Raw genomic sequence first — 14885 nt, forward strand, 5'->3', positions numbered from 1 at the left:
CGATTTAAAAATTATGCATCGTGATTCGTATTTACGCGATCTGAAAATTACGCATCGTGATTTGTATTTTCACATTTTTGAAATCCAATATTGAGTTTCATTCACGTGATTTCGATATCCTGATTTATATTCACGCGATTTTAAAATCCAAGATCGCTATTCTTGCAAAAAGTACGTTTTTTTCTTGAATTAGTTATTATAAATGTGGAAGTTTTTCTATCGACGATTATTGCTATACGTAGGCATTACAACATCAGCGAAACTGGATGAGAATATTGTTACTGGTATTTTTGCTCTAAATCACGATTTACTCACGTGAAAATTCAGCTTTTTTGCCTTTTGGCCAATCTCATCCCTGTTTATAGGACTGTTTCTTTTTTTTACCGAATATGAAGTAAATATAATGAGGAATAGTTTATAATTAAAAGTAGGATGATCTCCCACCTCCCCCAATATAGCAGTTCTATTAATAATATGAGGAAAACATATCACCCGATAATATTCTTATAGTATTTTATTGGAATTTCAAGTTTTGATTACCATAGGTAATTTTTTATTTTACACACCATGTCATGCACTACAATAGGTTTGATCCAACCTGTAAACATGCCAAACACGCTTAACTGGTTAAAGGGTTGCAAAATAGGGTAATAATCTAGTGAAAAATATGCTGCAACTCATGTACTTGACTCTCAGCATTTATAAGTTATGAACTTGAACTTATTATGAGAATGTTGAGTTAAAGTTAGATACTTTAGTTTTAAAAAATGCTACCAGGGAAAGCTGTATACGAAAAAGGAATACTGCTAACCATAACCGTTTAAAGTCTTTTAGTTTTTCTGAAGTTAAAAATGTTTATTTAATTTTTTAGAAATGATTTTTTGCATAATGTTTTTTTTTCTTCCTTTATTCAGATAAACCAGCTATGGATTCCCTCTTCATTATCAATTGGATGGGGATTTTAACAGAATATGTTATGGAACCAAGACCATCCTCCACTGCACCAAAAACCGATGATTCTCCTATAGAGTTAGAGGTCACTGCTCATGCTCAGTGGAATCTTTTGAGGTAAGCATTCTGAGAATAAATCAAGTTTTAATAAAGACTGATTGAAATGATCCAAACAGAAAATATACATATCATTATAAATGACTACTTGCTTAAAAAAAATAATCTTTTGTGATAATGTTTAAAATTACTAAATTTTGTTACTTAAGGAAAGATATATATTTTATAGTTATGAAAAGGACTTGGACCTGAAGCTTGGTTTGTTTTTATAAATGTATTGTATTATGCAACTTTCCTAATAATTTTAAAATTGCACATTATTTAGTCCGCAGTCATCTTTGCATATTAAATTTCTCATTATATGGTATATTAAAAAGATTAGAAGTAATTACAAAAATTTGGATTTAAAAGAAAAAAAATTAAATAAAAATGCATTGATATGTTGTTGTGTGAATAAATAAAATTAATGTATTTCATGTTACAAGATCCATTGTTTAATCATAAAAAGTGTAATAAATTGTTCATTTAAAAATATGAACCCTTTATAAAATTATTACGAGTATAGTTAGGCTTTGGCAAGGAAATTTTCTTCACTTTAAGTTTACTTCATAGATGCTGTCAAAAAAAAAAGTATTCTATTTTGTTCGGGGAAATTTCAATCATTTCAAAAGGGCCCTTTTAGATTAGTTTGTGCAAAATTGTATGATGATAAACAGTAAAGCTCTTCACATGTCTTGCCATGAATCACATCATTGCAATCACTGACTAAAGCTATGCTGATATTTTTTTCATTAATCAAATTTTAGTTACTGTCTAAGGTTAGGAGGTTGCTGAAGAATTTGCTCTTGTTCTTTTTTGCACTCTTGTCCTCTAAATACTTATACTTGTTTTATTAGTTAGTCAAATTACTTCAAGATTGACAAACTTGTTTATGTTAGCCTGAAAAACTTAAAATATGGTTTCTGTAAGAGCTCCAGTGGCACAGTCAGTTACTGCCAGTGAAGAAAGCTGGGTGTGAAGAGTTCGGCCATGGCAACCAACTGGTGTGTGTATGCATGATAAATCTATCAAACTTCTCCCGTTAAGTGTTGTGGAAGTTTGAACAAAGAGACAGCGAGAGAGGTACCAGCGTAGTTGCTGTCCATGTCTTATGACTGGGGTAAAAATTACATAGCATTCCTGCCTTGGCTTTTGAAAGATAGTGCCCTAAAAAATTGAGCTAAGTGCTTGATGTTGTGAGTTTGCTTGGGCATTGTGAGTTTCTAAGCAAGAAATCAGCAGTAAACACAACTNGTATAGTTCGAGTACGTGAACTCAAAAATAAGGATTTACTGAATGAATTTTGATAAAAAACTGATTTCTTGAAGATATCTCTATTACCGATATTTAAACTCCATTAATAATTTAAAATTTATGGTAAAACAAAAAATGATTTCATAAAACCTTAGAGTAAACTATGAAGTTTCAAATGCTGAAAGAATTTTTCCAAAATATCAAAATGCAAAAAAGTTATTAGCAAATGAAGCTCCCATAGAAAAAGCATTAGCAGCTGGCATTGAGAGGGTAGGTATTGCGTCCTCTTAAGGTTTTTTGAGGAATATTTCCATTAGCATTTTTGTGTTGAATTTGAATGTAGGAAATTTTATATTATTTATTTTGTCTATTTAGGCTACCCTCTTCTGTTGAAATCCAACCTCCACTTCCCAACACAAATCCTCTTATGTTTACTCCTGATATGTTTCAGTCCCAAGAAAACAGAAGAAAATCCAGTAAGGGTAAAATAACTTTTCTGCTACAGTTCGTGTATGTTTTTTTTTTTTCAATTGACAAACTATTGATATATGAAAAAAATGACTAACTGCTCATATATTTTAAAAGATTTATAGAGATAACATTAATGATTGAAATTGTGTATGTTAAATCTTTAATTTGAAAATTCTTTAAAATGGAATCAACTGCAGATAAATGAGCATGCTTGTGCTAGGAAAATAACTAATTCATGTCACAATTATAATTTTTGGTTTTAAATTTTTATTTCTTAACCCTTATGTACTTCTTAGTGTAAATTGTTTTCTTCAGTTTTTAAACTAAATTTCCATTCATTAAGTTTGCTCTACATGTAATATTAGATTACTTTTTTATCTGGAAGATATAAGCTACTTAAGGTATGAAATTATGTTGAATACTAAATTTAAATTCTGGCTAAAAGTGAAAGTTGAAGAGAGTTTTATAAATCAGTCAGCTAAAAAGAAAATAAAAAGAGCTGATTGACTTACGAAATTGGGTTTTAGCAATTCACCAAATAATAAGCTTAGAAGTTAAGGAATACAATTTGTTATTAGATTTGATCCTGTATTAAAAGCATGTTACTTGCAATAGAGCAGTATTTTTGAACAATATTTTACTATATTTTAACTCTATTTTTTTTATTTATTTAATTTTTTTTTTTGCTAAAGTATAAGTAAATTTAAAATTAGGCTAAAAGCTTAGGATTTTTTCCCCAATTTATTAGAGAGATTTTGTGCTCTTCTCTGTTTATGCATATATCTTTTATTCCAAATTAATTGCTAAATAATATTATTTTTTTTATAGATGATTCTGGTCTTAGTCCTAAGGATTTGAAGTCTGCAGAGTTGGAAGAAAGCTGGCTTTCTGAAGTAATATATTTGTATTTAATGTATTTTTTTATATATTCTAAACCAAGGTTTTTTGAAGTTTGGAAAGAAAATTAATCTTGTTTAAATTATACCCATTATGAATATTCCCTTCCCCCCTTTTTTGTGTGGTTGAAACGTTTAAATCTCAATATTTACAAGCCAACTTTTTATGTTTAAAAAATATTTATGAATGTTTTTTTTAAAAGTATTTCTTTTTTTATAGCAAATTATTAGTTGAGGTATCGGGCAAGCTAAAATTGTAACATTAAAAAAAATATTGATACATTTTATAAATGATATCCAACAATAAAATAAAAAGTTCTGACAGTAATTCATCTACTATCTGATACTTTTTCTGATATTATAAAGCGTTCTTAATTATTGTTTTTTTTTTTTAATTTTAGAAGCTATGTTTTATCAGAAGCTTGTAAAAGGTTATTTCCATAGAAATTTAATTCATCATTTTAAATTGCTAGTAAAAAGTAGAAAAGTCTCAATTTTGATTGCTGAAAAATATTGCATTTATTTAAGTGAAATTTAAAAATAAAATTATAATTAAAATATTAAATTTATATTTAACTATGTTTTTACATTTTCTATTGAATTTTTGTGTTAATAGTCATTTATTTGTGTTTATGTATAGGTAGAAATTATAACTCATGCAGGACCTCATAGAAGACTGTGGATGGGACCTCAATTTTCCTTTCAGACTTTCCAGCATTCATCTAATACTACAGTTCTTTCATCCAATTCTTCAGCTTTGCTCTCTCAAAGCCCAGATAGTCAAACTCCCTTGACCCCTGATATTTTCACGGAAGAACTTGAAGTCCAGAGCTTGCGGTAAGCATTTCTTAGCGAGTTAAATGAGTTACTTTTATTACTTGTGTTGTTTAAAATAATTTAAAATATCCTTTTAAAAATTTTTATTTATAAATTGTTATTAAACCTTTTTTTTTATGATTTTCTTTTGACTTGAAATATGGAGGAACAGACTTTTTTGAATTCATCTAGTTTTTTTAAATTTGTCAAAAACATTTCTTCAATTTCTAGTTTAAAAAATGCCTTTCTGAGAAAAAAAATTTTTATTCAAAAATTAAGCACTGTAGAATTTGTTTTTTAGACTTGAAAATCCAAAAGTTTTTGAAATTTTATATTCTGAAAAAAGTTCACATAATTTAATCTCCAAACATAATTGAAAAAGTTTTTCTTATTTTTCTTGCCATGGCAATCTAGAATGGAGATTATTATATTGAAATGCAAATGTACAATTATTATGCTTTCACACATGCTACTGCTGTAAAATGTACAATGACAAATCTACTGTGAAATGTACAATGCTACTTCCCCCCCCCCTTTGGTGAAATTATGTTTCTCATTGTATTAAGACTGATTCCAGTTAACTTAATTAGGTGTGTAAACATAGTTTAAATTGGTTGTTGTGTGTCTACCACAAAAAAATACAATTCCAATTTACTAGTATATAAGACATATTAACTCAATTCTATGATGGGGTACCTTTTCATACATGAAGGTTGACATCGGTGACCTTCGGACGTGATATGAACACACCTACCTTGACGGAAACTCCCTCTTCTATATGAACACGCCTACCTTAACAGTAACGCCCACTTTGATCTGAACACGCCTACTTTGATTTATGGCCCACATTGAACAGTTGACTTGCTACTTGTGACTGCGACATTATTTACCTCCTTGCGCTGTTGCTTCTCAGTCTCGATCACTTGCATAATACGCTCGACTGCTAATAGCAACACGGGAGCAGCAAGGGCCGTGAACTTAATACAGCTCTTTAGATCAGCATTCAAAAGTACGGTGATCTTAATACAACTCTTTAGATCAGCATTCAAAAGTACGGTGATCTTAATACAGCTCTCCCGGCTTCTCACAAAACAGTAATAAATCAANCACAGATATAATTCTGGTGGGGGAGTACAGTAGTGTGTCTACCACAACAAAAATATAATTCCAATTTACTAGTATATCAGAGATGCCAACTTGCTCCGGACAGCAAATATATATTTTAAAGTGGTAGTTTATCAATTGTGATTCTTGGTTTAATAAATTCAATTTAGTAGATTTTTATCCATCACTATTCCTAAATAATTCATAGGCTTATATAATTCACCACTTTGTAGTACATATGTCATGCTACACCCTTTAAAAAGCAAGCAAAAATAGTGAAATGTTTGCAAAATTTACTTTATAGTTATTTACCGTTTTTTTTAATTATTTTGGCGTGTCCGGAGCAGTTGGCATCTCTGGTATATAAGACATATTAACTCAATTCTATGATGGGGTACCTTTTCATACATGAAGGTTGGCATTGTTGATAACTACTATCCCCACAATTGTCATACCAAGGCATACCTGCTCACATTTAGAATTTATTTTGCCATTGAAACCCTTTAATAGAAATGGGAAGAAAAATTAAATAAAATTGTGCAAATGAGTTTAAGAATGAATCGTAAGTTTTAATTTAAAACAAAGAAGACAAGGATGGTGGTTTTCAACCACTTAAGGCCAGGGATCACGTATTAACATATATGTGATCGAATGATTAGACCATCACAACCGATGGTATCATATATATGAAATGAGCTCAAATGGCCCAAGTTCACTCCGACATGATCTTAATATGGTCCTCTTGTATTTTATTTTATAACCGTCGTGGAACAGCCGACCCAATTTTATGGGTTTACGACTACTATTGTTCAACTCCGTAGCCTTGTAATTTTGAACCCAATCCAGAAGACAAGGGAACTCTTAGATTGAATATTAGGAGAAATTTGCCTTCATGGAGGACTTTTTGATGGAGCTAACCCGCATTTGCGTTACAGGGAGAGGAAGACCACGAGAACCTCACACGATTAGCCCCGGATGCGAAATTCGTATCAACTGGGATTTGAATCCGGTTCGCCACATTGGAAGGCGAACACTCTATCACCTGAGCCATCGCGGCTCATCCTCTTGTATTACATCTAGTATTAGTCCATATACACACTCTTAAGTACGTATAAACTCATAGTGTGAGCTCAGGGAAATGGTTCTTTCTTCCGCCAGTTCTAAAAAAGATAAAGGTGCATATATTTATTTATTAAAATGAAATGGTTTGGGAAACCAATAAATAAGAAAGCTTAATTTTATATCTGATATTGAATGTTAAAAAAATTCTCTTTTTTATACATTTAAAATTTTGCAGGGAAAAAAAAGTTTCTATCACTGTCATTTTTTTTTCCAGCCCAGCTCGCTCTAATCCAGTTGCAATGCCTGGAAGTCACCAGTCTTCCTCTGGTTCACCCGGTTCACTTTTATTTATTGAAGCTAGCTCTGGTAAGTAGAAAAAGGAAACTTTTAAATGCCTGCATAAAAAACTCTTCTTTCAACAAGTGTGTTGAAATTAATTGTTAATATCATTCTTTTTAACTTGAATTTATAGTTTATAATCTTAGACACGTTTTCAAAAATGTTCTTTCGAATGTTTGCATTTTTAGATTCTTTTTATCTGTTAGGTTATTTTTTAAGAATTTAGTTTGCTTAATTATGTGCTTTTAGTTTTTTTTTTTTTTTTTTTTTTTTTTTTTTTTTTTTTTTTTTTTTTTTTTTNTTTTTTTTTTTTTTTTTTGCTTTTCATTTTTAAAATTTTTTGATTTTGGGTCTTTTTGTCGCTTGGGATTTATCTTATATTTTCTTCTCTTAATCTTATATTTATTTTCATATTTTTCCCTCTTAAATTATTTCTCTCACCATCTCTAATAACCTTATTGTCCTTGGGTGTTACTTTTTTTGTTAATGAATTTTCTTTTTTAAAGTTTTAAAGGATTTTTTAAATTGTCAAAATCTGAGCTTTAATCATTATTAAATCTTAGCTGACATTTTTTTAAGAGTTGAATTTACTGGAATTTTGAATCACTGGATGAAGTGTTAATTTTATATTCCAAGATATTGCACGATGAAGATGTGCAATATCCTTTGGACTTTCAGTTGTCTCACTCTAAAGAAAACATTCATAGAAGAATCTGTTGTACAAAATAAAAATTAATGATTATTTGCAAAATGTGAACATTTACAGTTTGTCTAACAATTTCTAATGCCACCCAATTTGAATATTTAATTTTTTTTGTTTGAAAAAAATATTAGTTTAGCTGAGTAAATGTTCTCTAGAAATTGTTTTGAAAGTACATTTTTTCAGGGAGTTTTGAACAACTACCTAGCATGTTGGAAGTGTGTGGTAGCTGGCCTGATAACTGTCCAAGCCTCACCCCTAGTAAAGGCAGGGAAGAACAGTTAAAAGAAAGCCTAGCTGATGCTATGATTGAAGACCCTTTTGATGCTCTGCGAAGTGGAAGATGTTCAGACTCGAGAAGTAAGTGTAACCTTTATTTAATTAAAATGTTTATAATACTGGCCATAGTTAGATAATGTAGACAGAGTATCTTTTTTTAAAAATATTTATTGTAATATTAAAAAGAAATCCGCGCAAAAAAAACTTTTGCAGGGAAAAAAATTTAAACAAGAGGCACACAGCTGCATAATCATAATTTAAGCCAGGTGGAAAAAAGTTGTTTAGTTGTATACGTGCTGCTTTTGAAGAGAAAAGATAAAACTGCTCATTTAGCCCAAAAATTAGAGAGCCTGTCGTTAGCGGATAAGCAAACAACTGGACACAACTGTCGCTTTACAACAAAAATAAGCTATTATGGTGACAGTAGAAAATCTTTTAATGTAATTTCATTTCTTAATAAAAATGAAACATAGTTGCCTAAGTTTACACAAAAAGTTAAATATGAATATCACAGTGGAGAATCACGGGAGCAAAATTATTAACATTACTTAATACTTGCTATGATAATTACTTAATATGAATGCAGTTCTTTAATTTCATTTTTATTTATAACTATTTATATTAATCTTCCTCCAATGTTCTTAATGTTAATGTTATATTACAGTAGGGAACCGATTATCCGGAACGATCGGGACTATCGCTATTCCGGATAACTTATTTTTCCGGTTTTCAGAATCGCTACAAAAAGCCGTTTTTTTATTGTTAAACCCAACTAAAAAAAAGTTTTTTTTGGAAATAATCTTAAAAAGAAAAAACGATGAAGTAATAATATATTAATGATTATTTCCAGAATGATGGTAAGGTGAACATCTTTTAAAAAAGATGTTCACCTTAAGAAAAAACGGTAACGGTTTAACGTAACCTTAATAAAAAAGAAAGAAAAATCCTAAAATCTTATGAGGAAAAAAAAAATTTAAAAATGGCGGGAAAATGTATCGGATTTCGTCCCGGTTTTTTGGTTTTCCGGTTTCCGGATAATGGGTTCTGTACTGTATTATTATTTTTGAATAAATAAGTTAAATAGTTAAATGTTTTTTCTCCTTTTTGTTATATATGAAATCATTCGTACCCAAATATATTATTAGTTTGTAGATGCTTTTGGATTGTGGGCACAGATACTTAATTTTTTTTTTTTTGTAATCTTACTATGATACTGGCTATTAGTAAAATACTAAAGACAGGTTGAATCATAATTTTACAGCATCCTTGGTGACTAAAATGTTTTTGAATTTTTTTATTTATTTTGTTTAGTTTAACATTGATTTTAAAGTTGACTTTCTTTTGGGGACACTCCGTAAAATTCTGCCAAATTGGCAACTTACAAAATGGCGTCAAAGCTGGGATTAAACTGAATTTTAAACCTAGGATTTTAAACTAGAATTACCTGATCAAATTATCATCAATCAGTTATTTTCCAGACCTGACTTAAAAAAAATTCTTATCTTCTAATTGTTATGTTTGGCATGAGCAATTAATGAAGTAAATTTTCATTGAGCAACTTATCTTTGGCTGGATGATATCTTTAGCTGAGAACCATGACCTACGGTTCTACGAACTGTAATGTTTAGGGTTCTTCTGTCCTCGCCTGTGCTTTATACTCATCTCGTTAACCTGGACTACACATGGAGGAATAACCACACACTCTACTCATATCCTTCTAACTTGCTAAACTACAAACTTTAATACCTACTATATCTGCTTTTCATGCTTGATAGTCCCATTAGATGCAATTCCAAAATGCATCTTAGCTGTAACTCTTTAATATCAGAGAGGCATGAGATTTTTTCTTCAGATAGAGAATTTTTGGCTGTATTAAAGTCAATTAAATTAAATCTTTCATTTTTATATTAATAGTTTTATTTTCATGCAGTTGTATAATCTTAATTAATTCAAACCTGCATTCCCAGTTAATTTTGAGTAATTTTTGACTGCTATCTTTTCTATCTGTTTTTTTCTTCTATTACTTACATGATATGTAAATTATCTAGTTAAAGGTTTATAAGATATGCTGTAAATTATTGTTATATAGCATTAAATTTGTTACCATAACACCCCATTTTACAAATCTGAAAAATATTTAACAAATCTGTAAATTTTGAAATCTAACTGCTTTTTAAAATGTTTTTTAAATGCATTTTAATTTATTTATATGTCACATGTTTTTCTTATTGCAAGAAATCATGTAAGTCACATGTAGTTTTTGTTACTGACATATGATTACTCGAACAGAACTGAACTAAGGTACAATTTTATAGAGCAACCTAGCTATTCGAAGCTAGATTTTCGCTCTTTTTTTGAGGGGGGGGGAGTCTGTACTTTTTTCCTGTTTAAAATTTTATCGTACCACGCATTCAAAATACAAATTTGCATTTATCTAAATAATTTATAGAAACTAATCTGTTTCCAAACCGATAATCTGGGTGTTCTAAACCAATGTTTTCTATGTGTTCTTATCATATAGATTCCACACTTTAAAAAATATATGCACACAGTTTAATTTCATTTTATAATTTACATGAAATTGAGTTGTAATATGAATTATTTGATGAGAATATTTATTCAAGACCAAATGTATAAATTTATTCTTAAATAAATATTCTCATTTTCAAAAAATTTATATTTAAAAGAAAAAAGAAAATTTTCTTTCAGATTTTCAGGGTAGTTGTGAAGAACTAAGCTCTAGTAGTTCTCATTCTGGTTCTGTCAGTCACTGTTATGATGCCAACGCATATCCTCAAAGTTTGGATCACACTCTGGTCTTTCCTTCTAGTCGTGGATCCCCGGATTCATCATAACTGTAAGTTTGACTTATTTTAAGTTATTTGTTTAACAGGTTTTTTTCTTATCTGAAAAATATTTCATATAGAGCTAATTTTGTACTTATTTCTAATTAAAGTTACAGTGGGTAATGTTTAATGGAAATATCCCCCAAAAATAATAAATAAATGAAATAAAAAACTTATATTATCTACTGCATGCATTTCTTTGCTTTAAGCACTAACCTAAAGTATGTATTACGCGAAATAGAAAATATATATTTATTTACTCTCATGCTTTCTTCATTTTTTTCAAAAATCAAAAATAGATTTTTTGAAACAGTTTATATTTTTTGCTGTTTGGCTTTCATTGAACATTATAGCATAAGAAAAATATTAAGCATATCTGACTCCTTTCTTAGTTTTGAAAATTGCTGAAGTTCCTTCAAGTTTTTGACAGAATCTTGATAATTTTTCAACTTTTCTTCTTCGAACATATTACTTTTATGCTCTTTTTTTCTACTTTCTGAGAGATTGTCTATTAATTAATGAGTATCAATCATGCCTTCTTCTTGAGCACTACAGCCTATGACAGGCCAAAGTTGTTCCAATAAGTTTTTGCCATCTTAATCTATTCTGTGCCATGGCCTTCCAGTTAGTTATTCCTATTTTCCTTTGGTCCCTCTCAACTGCATCCAGCCACCTAGTCGGTGGACGACCCCTTTCTCTTGTACCTTCTGGTTTAGAAAAAGTTACTTTTTTGTGGGGTTTTGGTCTTCAGATCTATAAAGGTGTCCCAGCCATCTTGTTCAGTTTACACATATTTCTTTGGGTTGAAGTAGTACTGAAAATTAGCATTACCAAAAGCAGCTCCATTTGTGTAATTCCCTTCATTTTTATATTTTATAGTAGTAAATTCACTTCTTGGAAATCCAGCTTTTTTTTAAATATTTCGTCATGATCACTAGCAACAACTTTGCTTATCTATATATCCCTGCATAAATTCAAAGTTGTTTTTGCAAATTCTGTAGCTAAAGACGCAATATCCATATTGGCTAGGAAAGACTGTATTAAAATTTTATGATACTTTATTTCCTCTGGTTTAAATCCACAGAGAAAAACATTTACTATTTCTGGAAAGAAACTTACTCTTGAAGAATTTCCACTAAGTTTGTTGAAAACTATTTGACGCATCTCTTCTATAGAGGCTTTCTAACCATGCTTCACCTATCGTATACTTCTGTTTTGCCAGTCTTACATATTTTCATAATTTAACGATCTTAAATATTTTCTTGATTTACTTAATAAGCATTTTCTCACATAAATAATATTTATTCTTGTGATAAGATCAAATAGAGTTTTTGTCTAAACGTTTACAGTTAGGTAAAAATTAAGAAAGAAAGAACGTACACTGAGTTGACCACTCATAAAATGTAAGATTCTAATTTCATTAATATTACGTTTCTATGGAATCCCTTTCAATTGAAATGTCCACCTGCTCTTTGTGATGTCTGCTATACTGTTAACTACCTCCATAGCACCTTTCAAATAATTGCATCTTTCAACTTATTGTGACTTATTCAATCAATGAAACAGATGTGGGTGTAAATGTTTTTTTGAAAATAAAGTTATTCATAAATTTTTAAGAGGAAATTTTCTAAGTCAACTTCCATTTTCCATGTTTGACAGTTTTTGTTTAATTCAGTAGATTTTGCATGCCACTTACCTCTTAAATCAAAGGACATATAATGTTTCTGCTAAAGTTTAGTTTCCTTTAAATCAAGGGTTTGTTTAGCTCGTAATTTACTGTACATTGCTCATTTTTAACTTTCAAAATGTAAAATTATAATTTATAGTTTTTTACAAATTAAAAATTTTAACCTCAAATTTTAATATTTTCAATATCCTAATAAATCAGTATTGTCTATGCATTAATTAATGTAGTGTCAGTTTAGTGGGCTGTAGAATTTTTACCGTGAATGACAAAAATCAAGAGAATGTAGACTTTCACCGGTGAATGTCAACAATAGCATAGTCCCTTTGGTGAAAATATTTGTTATATCCGATTTCATATTAATTTAATCGTTGATATTATTATATTTATTCGATATTTTAATATCTGCTGAGGATAGATTAGGAGAAACATCAGTGTTCGGAGTAGCAGTTAAATGTATACTGGGCAGTTTCACTTGATCTTAAAAAAAACATTAATTTAGGCATACCAGGCAGTGGCACTGAACCTTAAAAAAACGTTGATGTAGGGCATACCATGCAAATGTATATTGGGCAGTGGCACTTAACTAGACCTAGTATATATTTCGGACATTTACAAAAGTGACTGTGATTGTCAACATTCACCGGTGGAAGCCAACAACTGCCAATTTTGGTAATTCATAGTAACAGAATTATAACAGATTGCATGCTAAGTTTCAATGATATTATGTAATTGTTGTGTATTGAAAACTACTAAGTTGATGTGTGCATTAATATGTTTTTTGCTGACCATGTATTAGCATATAATTTTATAAATAACTTTATTTTTCAGTCATATTCAAACTACTACCTACAGCCATTTTTGTGATTTAAAATTTTGAACAACGATGAACTCTTTTTTAATCTTCCACCAAGCATTTTTTAAAAGGAATTCTTTGGGTCCACAACTCCAATTTTGCTCAAGCTGAAAGTTCTTTTAAATAATATTTTAAATGGTGATTTTAAGCAGATTCATTTTTCTCTTAAACTGATAAAAAAGCGAAATGCAATTTATACTTACAATGTAACATATACTTCTATTTATATTCTTATTATAAGCATCATTAGTGTAAATACTGCTCATCATCATCACTTTTATTATAATTGGTATATAATTCGAATGGTTAAGATTTGAATTTTATATTTTTTGTTTTAACTAATGTCAACGTTTTTATTATTGTATTTTTGTGCTATTTAACTTCAAATCTCTTATCTTGAGTGATCTTTTTAAAGTGTATTTTATTTGTATGTGTGCATCAAATGGCAAACTTTCTAATATTAGATATTTAATTATCATAAAATATAAATTAAATTTTTTGAGTGTAAATGTTAAGTCATTTGAATATTGCTTGTTCTGCAATTTAATTTCTTAGTTTCTATTCTTTGTGTCTGAATTGTATGAACAATTCTTTTGTCAAATCTTCTAACATTTTTTCGTTATTTTGCTCGGTTGTACTATTTTTCTTTCAATCCTTAATCATGGCAGGATTATATCACTTATTTATTTGAAATATAGTCTAATTATAGTTACTTTTTATAATAACTACTTTCATAACTCCATTAGTAATTTTATGATAACTAATTTTATACTAACGAAAGACATTGAAATATTTGATAGTTTTTTGATAATAATTTCCTTATTTAATGATTAAAAATAATGTCTTATTGTTTTTACTTTTTATATAATAAATAATTTCTTATTTCCTAAATAAATGACATAAATTGGCTTTTTGAAATTAATGTTTTAAAATTTCATGACAGATGAATTCAAATTAACTAGTTAAAATTATTATGATTAAAATTATACTACCCTGCAATTAAAAAGTTAACGTAAATGAAAAAAAAGCAACTGAAAATTAAGATTTTTTATGTGTTTTACATTTTTGTATGGTAAGCTACATAATGCAAAAAAATTTTTTATTATTACTTTTTAATCAGTTTTCTGAGAGTCTGTTTTAGCGTTAACAGCATTAGAAAAGAAAGAAAATATTTGTTAACCCTCCGCGCATGGCTCCTGCGATTTGAGCGGGGTATCTGTTTCGCCCCCCACTACGGGTCACGTGAAAATCGCGGACGAAGAAATTTTCCCCCTGATTTCAATACGGATCCCGCCATTTCCCCGTGAATGACCATCATCCAAAACTATCATCTGATGCTTATTTTCGCTACTAGGTGGCACTAGAGGGTTCGGGAATTTCGCAAATTATATAGAAAAATTCATTGAAGGAAGGTAGTAATGCCTACTTTTTAATATAGTAACCAGTAGATTGATGCTTTAACGTTGCATTTCATATCATACTTATAATTTTTGATATTTAGTGGTGAAAAAATTACTTAAAATGAAAAATA

At 29.4% G+C, this 14885-nt stretch overlaps 1 protein-coding gene across 4 annotated transcripts in view; it reads left to right on the forward strand.

The window, feature by feature from the left end:
- LOC107450981 (BCAS3 microtubule associated cell migration factor) overlaps positions 1 to 14885 on the forward strand; it is a 42512-nt gene extending 27627 nt beyond the window's left edge. The window contains exons 16-23 of one of the 4 annotated variants that reach the window (XM_016066932.3): positions 915 to 1068; positions 2677 to 2783; positions 3601 to 3665; positions 4309 to 4505; positions 6925 to 7016; positions 7876 to 8049; positions 10678 to 10825; positions 13330 to 14885. In XM_016066932.3, coding sequence (XP_015922418.1) covers positions 915 to 1068; positions 2677 to 2783; positions 3601 to 3665; positions 4309 to 4505; positions 6925 to 7016; positions 7876 to 8049; positions 10678 to 10823 — 935 coding nt within the window. In that variant the 3' untranslated portion in view covers positions 10824 to 10825; positions 13330 to 14885. Of the gene's footprint in view, positions 1 to 914; positions 1069 to 2676; positions 2784 to 3600; positions 3666 to 4308; positions 4506 to 6924; positions 7017 to 7875; positions 8050 to 10662; positions 10826 to 13329 lie in introns of all 4 variants that reach the window. The other 3 variants (XM_071182003.1, XM_043043544.2, XM_043043545.2) reach the window with 3 other exon arrangements.

Source organism: Parasteatoda tepidariorum, chromosome 6, assembly GCF_043381705.1.
Source record: "Parasteatoda tepidariorum isolate YZ-2023 chromosome 6, CAS_Ptep_4.0, whole genome shotgun sequence".
Classification (NCBI taxonomy): Eukaryota; Metazoa; Arthropoda; class Arachnida; order Araneae; family Theridiidae; genus Parasteatoda; species Parasteatoda tepidariorum.